The following is a 15487-nucleotide window of genomic DNA, read 5'->3' on the forward strand; positions in this document are numbered from 1 at the left end:
GCACCCCAACCGGTTCTCGTCTGCCTGCGCGCCTGGGTCGGGGGCCCTGTCCTGCCCCACCCTGCTCGCTGCTGGCTCCGCCCCTCTTACCGTCCCCGTTGAACGGTTAGATGTAGTCGGACTTCCGTATAATTCAATTTTCTGTCCTTTGATTGTGTCTTTGTTTCTCCAAACCTTTGTTGTATTCAAACTTGGTTGTGGGAGAAGGCACAGTGTTTCCACCTATGCCTCCATCTTGGCGGAAGTCCTGCACCTGATTCTAGTAGGGAAGTAAATGCAGTGCAAGGCAAATTCCAGGTAGATTAAAAAGTAGCATACCTTGGCCATACAAGAAGCAACCAATGAATACGTAAATAAGTGAAACATATTGATAGTTCATTGATAGTTCCTTTTCTCCTCCTCTTTCTCCCTCTGTATCTCTCTCCTCTCCTCTCTATGTAAAAAGTCAATAAAATTAAAAAGTAGTATATCTTTAAGAAATAATGGGCCTCCAGAAAAATCATAGACTGTATGCCTATGTTAACATGTCTTTGCTTTGATGTCAACTCATAGAAAACTGTGCCAAAATATTCAATATTTACATATTACTCATTTCTTTTCTAGTAGAGTACCTCCTTAGTAAAGTAGAAAACACTTTTAGCAATTTAACAGTTTGTGTTTAAATAGGGATTTTTGGTTGAATTGGTTTCAGTGGACACTTGATATTTTTGTAACTACTGGCTGATCACTCTTTTCTTTCCTTTGGGCGGGGTGAGTAGATAGGATTTATTATGAGTCATTAAGGGATGCATTGAATTAGATATCATAATTAGGGCAAAAATGTAGTAGACAATTTGGCATTTATTGTCATAAGTTCTGCAGAAATCTTTCCATATTTGACCTACCACAGATGTTTAAAGTCTTTAATTCTCTGTGCTGCAAAAAAACCATGTATACAAATACATCAGAAGATTAATGAACTAGAGGATTACGGGGCAGGCATGCCTGGTTTATTATTTCATTGAAGGCATCTTTTGTATTACTTACTATCATCCCATTTCTTCCTGCAATAAATTTGTAAGTATGATAAGAGCAAATAAGTTTCTGTTTGTGACTTGGTTTTTGAAGTAAAGGGTTTTTTTTGAGATTATATAAGATGAAATATAACAGTTAAAATGATAAGGACTAGTTGAGAATTTTGGCTGATTCATGATATGTTTACAGAAAATTGGAAAAGAAAAAATGTTTAACCTTAGTGTTCACATACTAAAACATGGTAAATCTGATATTGTCTTTTAGAAAGCCTGCTTTAACGAACAGATAGATTAATGCATATGTAATATATTAAAGCACTAATTTAAGCAATTGGTGTTTCAGCAGAAACTATGAGTTGACTGTAAATGGATAGTGAAATGCCTTGGAGATATACTTAACACTATTTGGTTGTTTAGGATTTTTTAAAAAATAGATAGTGCTTCCTCCTTTGGGCTTCTATTTACTTACCTTAAAAATAGCTAGGGTGAACTAGATTGTTGCTTTTGTTTTTTTAAATTATTTTTATTGATTGATTTGGCAAATGTTGGTTTGTTGTTCTATGTAATTATGGATACATTAGTTGTTTCTTGTATTTGCCCTGACCAGGCATTGAACTTGTAACCTTGGTTAGGGACAGCACTCTAACCAACTGAGCTACCCAGCCAGGGCTAGATTGCTTCTTAAGCTTTAATGTGCATGTAGATCACCTGGGTATCTTATTAAAATACAAATTCTGATTTAGTAGGTCTAGGATGTTGGCCTGAGAATCTGCATCTTTATCTTCACCTGAGGACATGCTTATTAATTTTAGGGAGAGGGGAAGAGAGGAAGAGAAACATCATCAGTTGCCTCTTGTCATCGAGCCAGCAACCTAGGCGTGTGCCCTGACCAGGAATTGAACCTGCAACCTTTTGGTCTGCCGGCCAATGCTCCAACCAACTGAGCCACACTGGCCAGGGTGAGAGTCTGCATTTTTAAAAATTGATTTAGAGAGAGGGAGGGAGAAAAGGGGGGAGAGAAACAGAGAGAAAGACGTTGATTTGTTGTTCCACCCATTTTTGTATTCGTTGGTTAATTCCTGTATGTGCCCTGAGGGGAACCTGCGGCCTTGGCTTATTGGGGCAGTTCTCTAACCAACTGAGCTGCCTGGCCAGGGTTTCTACATTTCCATCAGTCTCACTGATGATGCTGATTCCTGTAGTTTCCAGCACATGCTTGAGGAGGAAGGGGCTAGATGGTTCAACATAGAATTTAACAAAATCTAACTGATTCAGTTGTAACATAAAATTGCCACAGTGAGACAAAAGATGAAGTGTAAGTTAAGGCTTTTGGGTTGAAAAGGAACAGTAATCAGTTTAAACTAGCACAAATAAAAAGTAAAGTCGTTCTAAGAATAGGAGATAATTCCACTGGTATCCACAAACAAGAAGTAATCTAGTCAGACTTCAAGAGAAGTGCATTTAAAAATCAAATAGGTTAGCTATAGCTCTCATTTCTGCCTTCTGAATTTCCATGCCAACCTCCCCCTTACATTTCTGGTGCATGTCTTTGGCTTGCGATGTTATTGATGCTGGCCTACACTGATGCTGGCCTGTCAGTCTCAAGACCTTGACAACAGTATTTTTCTTAGTTCAAGTTTTCAGGAATGAATTGTTTCTGTTTGGGTCCGGTTTCCAACCTTGGTCGAGCTAGCCTTCCATGTTTGGGGGAGGGTAGAGTGTTGGAATCATGTGATAAGAATAGGGTCAGCGAGGTTAGCCTCTATATGGTGGGGGTGGGTGGGTAATGGACGTGGGAAGGATGCTAGTTTCTAGAGAAGGGGAGCCCTACCAGAGTAGGCAGTGACATGAGTCTGATATACCTTTTTTTAAAAAAGATTTTATTTATTTATTTTTAGAGGGAGAAAGAGAGGGAAAGAAACATCAATGTGTGGTTGCCTCTCACATGCCCCCTATTGGGGGCCTGGCCTGCAACCCAGGCATGTGCCCTGACCAGAAACTGAACTAGAGACCTTTTGGTTCACAGGCTGGTGCGCAGTCCACTGAGCCACACCAGCCAGGGCTCATTTCATACTTTTATCTTACATATAATTTTAAAGATAATGCTAAGATTACTTTGTGAGGGAATGCAAACACATTTTCCCATTCTTGGAATCACAGAGCCACCTGGAACATTTGAGGTTCAACTTTATTCTGAAGCCATTGGTATAAAGAGAAAGTGTAATGTTCACCAATTGCCATAGTGCAGTGATTTTCCAACCCAAAGTGCCAGGACAAGTGCACTGGTGTGCTGCAAGAATTCAAGAATTTTTAAATTGTGCAATACCTATTTAGTCAGGAACACTGAACTCTCTTTCCTTACACTGTTGAATTAAAAAAATGACAACAGCAAATAAAATAACCGTCTGGTGTGAATGAATCAAAATTATGCCTCTTTTTTGGGGTCAGAATAGCAATTATATATATATATATGAGCTACAGAATTTTATTAGTTTATGTATGCCATGAATGAAAAAGGTTGAAAAATCACTGCATTAGTGAAATCTTTAGGTTCTTGTAACAGTTGAAGTAATTGCCAGTTACCTCATTTTTCCTAAGAAGCCATTCTGTGTTCCCCATGCAGATGAACACATGGAGGGTTAGAAACAGGGTGGTGGGAGGGGGAGAAGGAGGGAGAAGGCACAGAAAATAGCATAGAGGGTAGGTAGAAAATAGATAGGGGGGAGGGCGAGAATAGTGGGGGAAATATAGAATCTAAAGAACTTGAGACATGTGGTTATAAACTAAGGGGGGCAGAATGGTGGGGGAGGGAGGGTGCAGGTGGAGGGGAATGAAGGGGGGGAATAGAACAACTGTAATGGTATAATCAGTAAAATATATTTAAAAAAAAAAGAAAATCAGTGATAGCACTTAGAGCAATACCCATTGTTCCCCTTTGGCTCATCAACAAACCAATGCTCCAAATTCTGGTGTTCTGTTTTTTCATGCTTCTAAAATGTGTATAATCCTGAAAAATACTCTACCTAGTTAATAAATGTCAAATACAATTGTACTTAAAATTTAATGTTATAGTGTTGGGGGCAAAAATGTGAACAGCTTTTTGGGAAGAAAGACTTTAAAGAAAGTATTTGCTGGTTGGGAACACTATCTTCCTTTATGTTTATCTTAAGTATGGCTTTTTTTTCACCCCCTCATTTCAGAGAAAGTCTGTGCAGAAGCCGGGTCAGCAAGAATGTCACTTCTTATATTGCTGTCCATTTTCTTATCTGCAGCTTTTGTCATGTTTTTGGTGTACAAAAATTTTCCTCAACTTAGTGAGTAAGTATACTGAATTAAACCGAAAATGTCTAGACATTTATAGAGATGAAAGTGGATTAAATGTTAAATAATGTTAAGCAACAAGCTGTCATGGTGATCGTGTATCAGCTCTCAAGGCCTGTAAGCAAGTCCATATTTATATTGACAGTGTTAATTAAGTACTTTTTTCCAAATATGCCCTTGATTTTCTGTGCATGGCATTCCTAGCACTGCTCCTCTAATTAAGGCCTAATCTTTTTAATGATCCTGCATATATTTTGTGCTAACCTTTTTCTCCTTTTCTCTCTTCACATCCATACATATAAACATATAAAACTAAGTTAAAGTTCTGTGAAACGGGTGGTGGTTTCTGATACTTTCTACTCTATTTCATTTTCTTTTATTTTTTAGTATTTAATTTATTTATTTTTAGACAGAGGGGATGGGAAAGAGAGAGGGAGAGGAACATCAACATGTGGTTGCCTTTCCTGTGTCTCCTACTGGGGACCTGGCCTGCAACCCAGGCATGTGCCCTGAAACCCAGGCATGTGCCCTGATTGGAAATCGAACCGGTGACCCGTTGCTTCACAGGCCTGTGCTCAATCCATTGGGCTACACCAGCCAGGGCTTATTTTCTTTTTTAATGCTAGTGACCAAGTAAATTTATTTTACATTCCATAATAGATATTGACCTGCATTTTAAGAAACATGGATATCCTCTGCATTTCATTTTTTACCCCTATTTTCTCCCTTCCTACTCTTTTTTGTGACCAATTGTTATCTTATATTTCCTTGTTTCCTCAACCAGTGCATCTATGTCTCCTAGCTCTTTTTCTCTTCCTTGTTTTATGGAAATAATATGGTCTCAATAGGTTCTTTTTACAGTAAAATGGATCTTGTAAAAACTACGGAAATATAGTAGACTTTCAACCAGGGCCACTGAAATGTGATTTCAAGGTTTTAGGAAGTTACTGTTTCCTCTAAATTGCTTTCATTAACAATGTCTTATGCTTGAAAATTTATGAACTATATTTTAATACTTTGATTTCTTGCATCAATGTAAATAAATGTCTTTGGGAGGATAGCATGTTATGTTGTTAATATTAGTATGATTGAATTTTAGATTCTGTTGGGGTTTTTTGTGATTTTATTTATTTATTTTTAGAGAGAGGAAAAGGGAAGGAGAAGAGGGAGAGAAACATTGATGTGTGGGAGAAAGATCAATTGGCTGCCTTTCTTGCAGGCCCTGAATGGGGACCTGGCCTGCAACCCAGGCATATGCTCTGACCCAGAATTGAACTGGGGACCTCTCAGTTTCTGGACAATGCCCAACCTACCGAGTCTCACCAGTCAGGGCAGTTCTTTCTGGTTTTAACCAGAGAGCAAAAAATAAAGAGCTGACTAAAAGAGGGAAATAATATAAAGTATAAGATTGTTCTTGATATGCCTTAAGATTAACATCACTACTCTGGCTGGTGTGACTCAGTGGATTGAACGCCGACCTGCAAACCAAAGGGTCTCTGGTTTGATTCCCAGATCAGGGCACATGCCTGGGTTGCGGGCCAGGTCCCCAGTAGGGGGTGTGTGAGAGGCAACCACACATCGATGTTTCTCGCTCTTTCTCCCTCCCTTCCCCTCTCTCCAAAAATAAATAAATAAAATCTTTAAAAAAACATCAGTGCACATTTCATTGACCTGCTTTCTCATATATGTGAGCAGTGTTATTTCTTATGTGCTATATAAGTAGTTGAAGGTTAATTAGCAGTATAACTAAATAGTAATGCTGCCAGTCTCCTTCAGACAAATAGTTAATAATAAAAAAATATCACATGTACATAATAATGAGTTATTATAAATCTTTTATAATTCTTATTTCTTTCTATGTTTGTATTATGCATGTATGCAAGCATGCACACACCTATAAAGAGTTGTTTAAGTTTTTACATTTATGATGAGAAAACCTATTTTAGTTTGCCTGTGATTTTTATAGGGCATAAGCAACATTCTGTCATTGTTCTGCAAGGTCAGTTAAATTTTATCATGAACAAACGAGCATTGTATACATTAAATGCACAGGTGATTATTTCAGGCTTTTATAAGCAAGGAATTGTTCATTCCAAACAAGAAACCAAATATAAAGTAAAATTAATAGAATGGGGAAAATGTATGTTTTTTTTTTTTTTTAATTTTCTAACTATACTTGACATACAATGTTACATTAGTTTCAGGTACAGCATAGAAAATGTTTAAGTTTTTAGCTTAACTTTGAGTTGGAATAGTCCAGAAAAGGTATGATCTGTAAGTTTAATACAATTTTTACCTAATTTGAGTTGTAGTTGACTACTGACTTTGGTTAATCATGAGGATTATCCAAAATGATGTTAAATGTGTTTTAAATATTGCTAACATCAGTGGTTGGTTTCTTAATTAAAAATTTATACTGCTGTTGGAGCAAATGCTTTTACCTATTTATTGGGTTGGCTAAAATGTTTATTTGTTTTTTTTCCATAACATAGCTCTAGTAGCACTTAGTTGTCTTTAACTTCATTCAAACAATTTTGTTAGGTGTTATTGTGACAGTTCTCATATCAACTAACATTTTTAAAAAAATCAAAATTGGTGAATTTTTGTGTAGCTATTTTAATGTTGAAAATGGAAGAAAATACATAACATTTTTGCCATATTTTTATGACAAAATGTTATGAATTATTATTTTAAGATGTATTATTATGTATTATGTTATTTATTATTTCAAGATAGGTGAAAACACAACTGAAACACAAAGATTTGTGCAGTGTATGGAGAAGGTGCTGTGACTAATCAAACATGTCAAAAGTGGTTTGTGAAGTTTTGTCCTGGAGATTTCTTGTTGGACAGTGCTCCATGGTCAGGTAGACAAGTTGAACTTAATAGTAATCAAATTGAGACATTAATTGAGGACAGTCAATGTTATACCACCCAGGAGATAGCCAACATACTCAAAATATCCAAATCAGTAAAGTTACTGGTGAAAATGAAAAACGTGTCTTTAATTTTTATGGAAAAAACCATGTGGACTTTTTGGTCAACCCAATAATTTGGGTCACCTTGAACTTCCTTATATATAGTACATGACTTATTATATTATTAATGCATTAAAAACAATTTTTAGGTTTTTGAAGTTAATTGTGAATTTATGCTTAATATATTACAGATCAAGGCATCATTTTGGATAAAACTTCATGTTTTGAAGTTGACTGACTGTATACTGTTAATTATCTTGGCAAATTTCTGCTTTAAAATTTTTCACTTTAATTTTATTTCTCTAGAGAAGAAAGAGTGAATATGAAGGTTCCCAGAGACATGGATGATGCCAAGGCTCTAGGAAAAGTTTTATCCAAATATAAGGATACCTTTTATGTACAAGTACTTGTAGCTTATTTTGCTACATATATTTTGTATCCTTTTAACTGAAAAATGTTCTCTAGTATTGTTTCAGGAAAAGGTATTAAAAGATCCGCTCAGTTATACATAATTATTGTTCCTTTAAAAAATTGTTAATGTAGTATATGTAATGTAATAATATCAGCTAGAATATTAAAAAATTAAAATATAAAATATTCTCATGTTAATCCTGTCTGTTCAACTAATTATTTCTGGATATTTTGACCAATTTTATTGTATTCTGCTTATTTGACTTATACATGTTTTTCTTTGTATTGAGATAATTATATGTTTTATTTATGATGACTTTATTTGTTGATTGTCTTAATTTAATTTAAATAATTATTTAAAATTAGTGGTTGCCATATCATAATTGTTAAAAATTTCCTTAGGTTTGAAGATATAATTTGTATTTAATTTTTTGCTTTTTTAGATGTTATGAATCTTTTTGTTTATGGCATTTTTCTTCCATTTAACGGTTTTCTTTGTAAAAAAAATCCTAAGAGGATAATTAGTTATTCAAAGGATACGGATTTTTAAAACAGTACTTAGTATGTATTTCTTCATTTTATAAATATATATGTTGTATTTTTAACTAGTCAGGGAAATAACTTTATTCTTTCTAAACATTTGCAAGCTGCTTATGCCACTAGTGATTAATCTAATTTGTGGACTTTAATTTTTGATTTTTGTTGTGGTGTGTGTTCTCTCTCTCTTTCTCTCTCTTTGCCAAAGTGCCTAATTCCTGGCTGTCACATGTTAGTGAATGGTCAAACTTAGAGATGAGAGCATTATAACTGAGGAGTTATATAGTTTTTACACTATTGTACACAATTTTATTTGTGATACTGTAACTTATTAATATGATAACTTATATTTTGATACTTTTTTCCTGAAATGTTGGATTTGTCTTTTTAAAATTCCACTTAATTATGTTTTAATCCTTAACTTAAAAGTTAACAGCTTGCAAACCTTTGCTATTCCAGGTTCCATATTTCTCAGCATACTCTCAGGGTTTCTTTATCCCTTTCCTCTAGCCTTATTTCTTGTTTGTTTGGTAAGTATATGAAATGAAACTGGGAGACTACAAAAAACATAGCTTTAAATAGAATGGTGGGGAGGAGGATGGCATTATTGGTCCCACTTATTTAAGCATAAACTCGTTAGTTTTAAGAGGCATTTAATGTTTAGCTGTTAAGTCCCTCCATAAGGAACTGTTTTATAGTTAGATTGTTTTTTTTCCTAGAACAGGGAAATCACAGATTCAATTGCATTTATAGGCTCTGTTTTAACCTTTTCTTCCTGTTGTGTTTTGTCATTCAAATAGTCCAAAAGTATGGGTGTGCAAAATGAGTTAAGTCCCTGGGCTGGAGGTGGTATTTTCAAGCATATTAATTGAAAGAAAAAAATTGGCTCTTGGAGTTTTATTCTTAGGCTAAAAGCTAACATTAGTTATTTGGATAGAGACGTTAAATTTAACCATAAGTGCCAGTTTGTTGTAGATGATCTTATTTTAGTTATAATTTGGTCTGAGAAAGAACAAGACCAAACGGGTTCTTGCTCTCTACACAAGAGATGCCCTGCAGAATATCCTCCCTCCCTCCGCCCCAGAAGTAACCTAGTTCAGCTTTTCCTTAGGTGAATGTATCCATGTGAACGAGTACCAAATCCTTAAATGGCTTCTTCTTTTCTAGTGTTCGGGACTTGGTGCCTCATTCTGCTATATGCTCTCCTATTTAGTTGGAAGACCAGTTGTATACAAATACCTAACAGAGAAAGCGGTGAAATGGTCACAACAGGTAAACATGTATTTTAAAATTATTTAATGTCATTTTTTGGCTAATTGGGTGGTCAATATGTAGTCCTTACATAAATTAACTCAGACTCAGGGCTTTAATGCAAATGATCTTTTGGCCAAAGTAAAATCAAGTGGGAGGCAAATAATGAATGTTAATATTTTCAAATACAAATTGTTATATGTTACTTGATTTTTAGTGAGTTTGATTAGAGCATAGAAGTCAAAATGTCAATGTAAAGGCATCCATGTATTAAGATGCCTCGCCTATTTCCTATTGATGTAGTGATGCTGTCAGTGGGTCCCTGAAGAACTTGATCAGCCAACTCCTTTAATGTGTTTCGCTGGGGGAACAACTGTTTTCTTCAGTCAGGGTTTCTGCAAAGACTAGCAATAATATAAGCAATACTACACAGAAAAGTCTCACATAGTACTACTAAGAAAATCCTTTTTTTATAAAGAATCAAAAGAAATGCCATTAAATCTTAGAGGAGTTGTAGAAAAAATCTTTGTCTTATCCTTTTGTGTTCCTGATTAAATATTAAAACTATTTTACATGTATTTTTGGAATAGCTGTTTTCTGTCAGTTTATTCAAAGGCAGTATTAACTATAATGTAATTATTGCTTATATTTAATTGGTTAAATATTTCCATATACTGTGTTTAGTGTCACCAATAATGAATTTACTCATGTGATATATATTATAATAACATAAAGATCTGAATTTTTTTAAAAAATTGGAGTTTGGGAATGTTGATGTGCTATCCTAGCCCTTTACATTGTAGGAAGTTAAAGGCATTAAAAAGTTGGTTACTTGGTGTGTTTCTTATATCTAGTCATAAGTTTAATTTTGTCATTTTAGGCTTAAAATGTCATTGTTGAGTCATTATCTAGGCCAGTGATTTCCAACTTTTTCATCTCATGGCACATGTAAACTAATCACTAAAATTCTGTGACACACCAAAAATGTTTTTTGCTGATCTGACAAAAAACCATAGACATAATTTTGATTCATTCAAACCAGATGGTTGTTGTTGTGTTTACTGTTGTCATTTTTTTATTTGACCATCTAAGGGAAAAGACGTCAGAGCCCTTGATATTTCATGTCTTAAAAAATTCTCTCAGCACCACAGTGTCCTCTGTGGCACACGGGTTGAAAATCGCTGACCTAGGCTCATGCAGGGCCACCTTCAGCAGTATAACATAAAGCTATAGGAACAAGTTTCAAAAAACTTTCATCCTGTATTATTTAGCTCTGGTAGTGAGCATTTGATAAGTAGTTCATTGTCATTTTCAAGTACCCTTTTTAATCATTGGATAAACTCAACTATCAAGTATGAGAATTTGAAATAAGGTATTTTATATTAAGCAAATTATTTTTAAGACTGACTTTATCCTAATTCTTTCTTCCTTATGACAGGTTGAACGTCATAGAGAACATCTCATTAACTATATTATATTTTTGAGAATAACACCGTTTCTGCCTAATTGGTTTATTAATATTACATCTCCTGTGATAAATGTGCCATTGAAAGTATTTTTTATTGGCACTTTTCTAGGTAAGGTCTCTGGCTCACTCTGTGTTACAACTCACTGTGTACATACACATCTAGCAGTGTCCAGCCAGGCTAGCTTTCATGCTCTTTCCAGATATGCCAGACCTTGGCACAAAGCCTGGTCTGTATAGATAGATGCTCAGAAATTTTGTTGGATTGTCTATTTTTTTTTAAATCCTCACCTGAGGATATGTTTTCATTGATTTGAGAGAGAGAAACATTGATTGGTTGCCTCCCATACATGTCCTAACTGAGGCTCAAACCAGCAAGCTAGGTATGTGCCCTGACTGGGAATCAAACCCCAGTACAGGACAACACTACAACCAACTGAGGCACATGGCCAGGGCTGTTAGATTTTCTTAATTTAAGTATTTGTGTGTTAACTTTTAAAGGGGCACCAGATATTCTCTACCAGATATTTTTTAATCATGCAGGATTAAGCTGAATTTTAAATTCCATTCTTTCTTTCATTATGGAGACAAAAAAATCCAAGTGCCTTTTTTGAATAATTTTGTCCTTTATCTTTTAATTAAGCACTGAAATGTTGAACTTTAATTTTTGGTGAGAATTGATACATTTTTTTTTGCTTTATTGAAGTTGATATTGATTATGGACATTACCAAAATGTATGGGGGAAGCAAGGTTTAACAAACATTTTGCTTTCAAGGAGCTGTGCTTAATTTTGAAAATCAGTGGACCTGAGATTCTTTTATACATTTTATAAATTCAAATGGTTCCTTAGTGAAAGTATTCTGCTTTTGTTTCAAATTTAAGTTGAATTGTTTAGCTACAAATAAAAGGAACAGATTCCTTGTGTACTGAGTGTCCATTTATTGTGAGAATAAATCTTTTTGAAAACAATAATTGAAATCAGCCCTGGCTGATATGGCTCAGTGGTTGAGTGCCGGCTTGAGAATCAAAGGGTCACCAGTTCAATTCCCAGTTAATGGAAGTGCCTGGGTTGCAGGCCAGGTCCCCAGTAGGGGGTGTGTGAGAGGCAACCTCAAACTGACATTTCTCTCCCTCTCTTTCTCCCTCCCCCTCTCTAAAATTGAATAAGTAAAATCTTTTTAAAAAAAATAATCAAAATAAATTTTTATTGCTACTTTAAAAAAAATTCCTTGATAAACTTAAAAATTTCAGCAGGGGTAATTTTAGATTTTGTAAACTAATGTTAATGTTCATGGAATCAAAAGAATTTTTGTCCATATCTCCTTATTTTACAGATGAAATACCTAGAGATTTAGTTAACTTCAGCTTTGGCTAAAGCAGCTTTTCCAGTTCTGGTTTTTAATGAAATATGATTATTTTGCATATGCTCTTATTTAAATTCTTTTTACTCATATTTAAAGTTATTTCATTTCTGGGTATCTCCTACCACTTTATTTTTATTTTAAATGTATTCTGTCAAGGGTGAACAACAATTTACTGTCTTATTTTTGAACATTTAGATCATTTCCAGATTTTTATTATTTTAATGCTTCGATGATGAACATCCTTGAGATCTTTGCTCATACACATTATTCGCTAAAGTTGAAATTGCTGAATCAGCACATTCTTTTTTTAAGCATGTTCATAAATGTAAAATTTTTTTCCAGAAACTTTTCTTGAGTTCTTAAATTTATTTCCTTAAAAGGTGATCATGAAAAATTTAATTCTTTAAATTTTTAAAAAATTTTTCTTTAATTTACATTTTATGAAAATATTTTAATGAACAATTAAAATTTAAAATATTTAAGTTGATATTTTAATATAATTATATTAAAATATATATTACTTATTTTTTTAGAGAGAGGGGAAGGGAAGGAGAAAGGGAGAGAATCATCAGTGTAGGAGAGACACACCAACCCCGTTTCCTCTCTCCTGCCCCTACTGGATACCTGGCCAATAACCCAAGCATGTGCCTTGGCTGGAATCAAACCAGTGACCTGTTGTTTCATAGGCCAGGGCTCCATCCACTGAGCCACATTAGCCGGGGCTAATTACATCTTTCTATTGCTGATATTGATGACTCCCTTACTCCCCCTTTACCTTATTGGAAATAAACTTGAGGGGCTTTAAATAAAAAATTTCCAAAGTGGAGATTACTGTATTCTTAAAAGATACATGTGGAAAATTTTAACGATAAAAGACAAGTGATTTTTTACTGGTTTTGTTTATTTTTTAGGTGTTGCACCTCCCTCTTTTGTTGCAATTAAGGCAGGAACAACGTTGTATCAACTTACAACAGCAGGGGAAGCTGTTTCCTGGAATTCAGTATTTGTTCTAATGATTTTGGCTCTTCTTTCTATCCTGCCAGCCATCTTCCAAAAAAAACTAAAGCAGAAATTTGAGTGAAGAATCATCTGGGTGTTAGTGTTCCTGTCATCATCATCATCATCATCATCATCTCAGGGTTGTCAGGTTTATGTGTTAAAATCACCTCTTCAGTCATTGAAATAAGGAATTTATAAAATGAAATTTCCTATCCGACAGATAAAATAATGCATTTAAGTGGCAAGGGAGAGAAGAAAGAATGGAAATTGATATACCATGAAAAGTGCTGTCAGTAGTTATGATAGCCATCTTCTAAATTACTATTCCAAGGGTAGCCATAAATAATTAGTAATAGCATCATAGGAAATTCTTGACCCCATTGATTTATTCAGTTTAATATATTCATGAACTGGCTATAGAAACTTACCCTTGGCTTGATATTTTAGTATTTTTCTCTCTTATCCCTTGCTAATAATTAAAATAGATATACAAAAGTAAAACAACTAGATTTCTAAAAATAGTATTGTACTTCTGGCTAGTGTTAGCCTTTTTTTAGAACATAGATTTAAAACTAGTACTTAAAAGAGATTTACGTCTTTCTCTTTTTACCTTTGAGGTAATGGACTTACTTAGAAGTTGCATCTTAGTGTACTACTGAATTGGAAAAGGGTATCAAGTTATATCTATTTGTTTATTTTATTTTTCTGTTCCCAGATTATCATGTATTAGTTTGAAATTTAAAATTTGACCAGTCTATTTTCATTTTTTTCTAGCTTTCACGATATTTCTATTGTACATATACAAAATGGTGATTACATGATAATTGTGTCATATTGGTTTTGATAATTTATATTCAGGTAATATTTTGTTACACAGTTTCCCTTTACTATCTTTGAAGGGAAAAAAAGCAAACATTAATCATAACCAGTTTTTAGATATTAGATTAATCATATTACTTTATATTTTGAAATAAACAGTGATTGTATAACACTTAAGTGGTTAAATATAGTTTATTTGTTCCAATGACTGTAAAGTTTGCCTTATTTATTTATTAGTCTGGTCATTAAAGTATGTATTATGTAAGTCTCCTTTTTTAATGCATGATATACTTAAAAGAATGCCTTGTTTCATTTCTGTAGATGGCTTTTTTGTTTGGGGCTTCTTCTGCTTAATGCAGTTCTCAATTTAGTGTTTTTTACTTTTTATAACTCAAAATATAATTAATTTCTCACAAGGAAACTACTAATTTTAAATAGTCCTGGAAAAATGAAACAGCTTTTTGCTGCCTGCTTAATGGTAATACACTTGATTCTAGGACACAGCCGATCTGAAGCAAAGGACTCTTGTCAGTTTTACCTTCACCCAAGACTGTTGTGTTGAAAAGTACTTTAACTGGGAGAAATCCTTGTATCTTATTGTGAGAGGTATGATCGTCCTCAAAGCCTGTTTCTATTGCATAATGTGGACCGATTTATTATTTTTTCTATCACAGTATTAACAAATGGATTTATTGTAAATACAAAGAAAATATATTGATTAATATACTATTCTTATGTCACCTGGCCTTTGTGTGAAATTATTTATTGTTATTTCTAGCAAGATTTTCTTCCTTTCTTATTGACCAGAGACTGAATAATAAGCTTTTGTTATTTTTACAAATGACCTTAAAACATAACCTTTTGAACCAAGTTCACTAAATATTACTGTATAAAGTGTAATTGAATAAATTTTTATCAGACTTTTAAAAGTGAAAGATCTTTGACTCAGGAGAAGTCTCAGTATTCACTCTGGTGTATATATACTGTACTTACTCTATTCTCAGAGTATTTTTCCTATCCTTATCATTGATTCTTTCCCATTGCTGATTAACTTTTTTCTGTTAGAAAACTGTAACTGTCACTCAAGGTGGGGTATATTTTCTTCTCCCAAGAGAATAGCCAGACAGTCTTTCTAGATTCATCATCAGTGACTGCCGAGAATGAACCCTTCAGCAGGCTATAAATACAGTGGTGCCCATATTCACGGATTCACAGATGTGGCCTGATGCCAGATGTAAATTCAAGCTTCAGACACATCTTGAAGACAGATACATATAATAACCACAAGAGAGCAAGTCTGTGTTGTGGGGAGGCCTACAAGCTAACTA

At 34.2% G+C, this 15487-nt stretch overlaps 1 protein-coding gene and 1 non-coding gene across 2 annotated transcripts in view; both read left to right on the plus strand.

The window, feature by feature from the left end:
* TMEM41B (transmembrane protein 41B) overlaps nucleotides 1-15222 on the plus strand; it is a 22777-nt gene extending 7555 nt beyond the window's left edge. The window contains exons 2-7 of the mRNA XM_037050105.1: nucleotides 4214-4331; nucleotides 7619-7747; nucleotides 8697-8790; nucleotides 9428-9532; nucleotides 10950-11088; nucleotides 13253-15222. Of these exons, the coding sequence (XP_036906000.1) occupies nucleotides 4214-4331; nucleotides 7619-7747; nucleotides 8697-8790; nucleotides 9428-9532; nucleotides 10950-11088; nucleotides 13253-13422 (755 nt within the window). The 3' untranslated portion in view covers nucleotides 13423-15222. The remainder of the gene's footprint in view (nucleotides 1-4213; nucleotides 4332-7618; nucleotides 7748-8696; nucleotides 8791-9427; nucleotides 9533-10949; nucleotides 11089-13252) is intronic.
* On the plus strand, nucleotides 5989-6116 carry LOC118989835 (small nucleolar RNA SNORA19). The gene has a single exon (XR_005067105.1). It is a non-coding gene; the product is annotated as a small nucleolar RNA SNORA19 (small nucleolar RNA).
* Nucleotides 15223-15487: the final 265 nt, after the last annotated feature.

This window comes from Sturnira hondurensis, unplaced genomic scaffold (assembly GCF_014824575.4).
Source record: "Sturnira hondurensis isolate 20B ecotype Veracruz unplaced genomic scaffold, ASM1482457v3 Scaffold0006505, whole genome shotgun sequence".
Classification (NCBI taxonomy): domain Eukaryota; kingdom Metazoa; phylum Chordata; class Mammalia; order Chiroptera; family Phyllostomidae; genus Sturnira; species Sturnira hondurensis.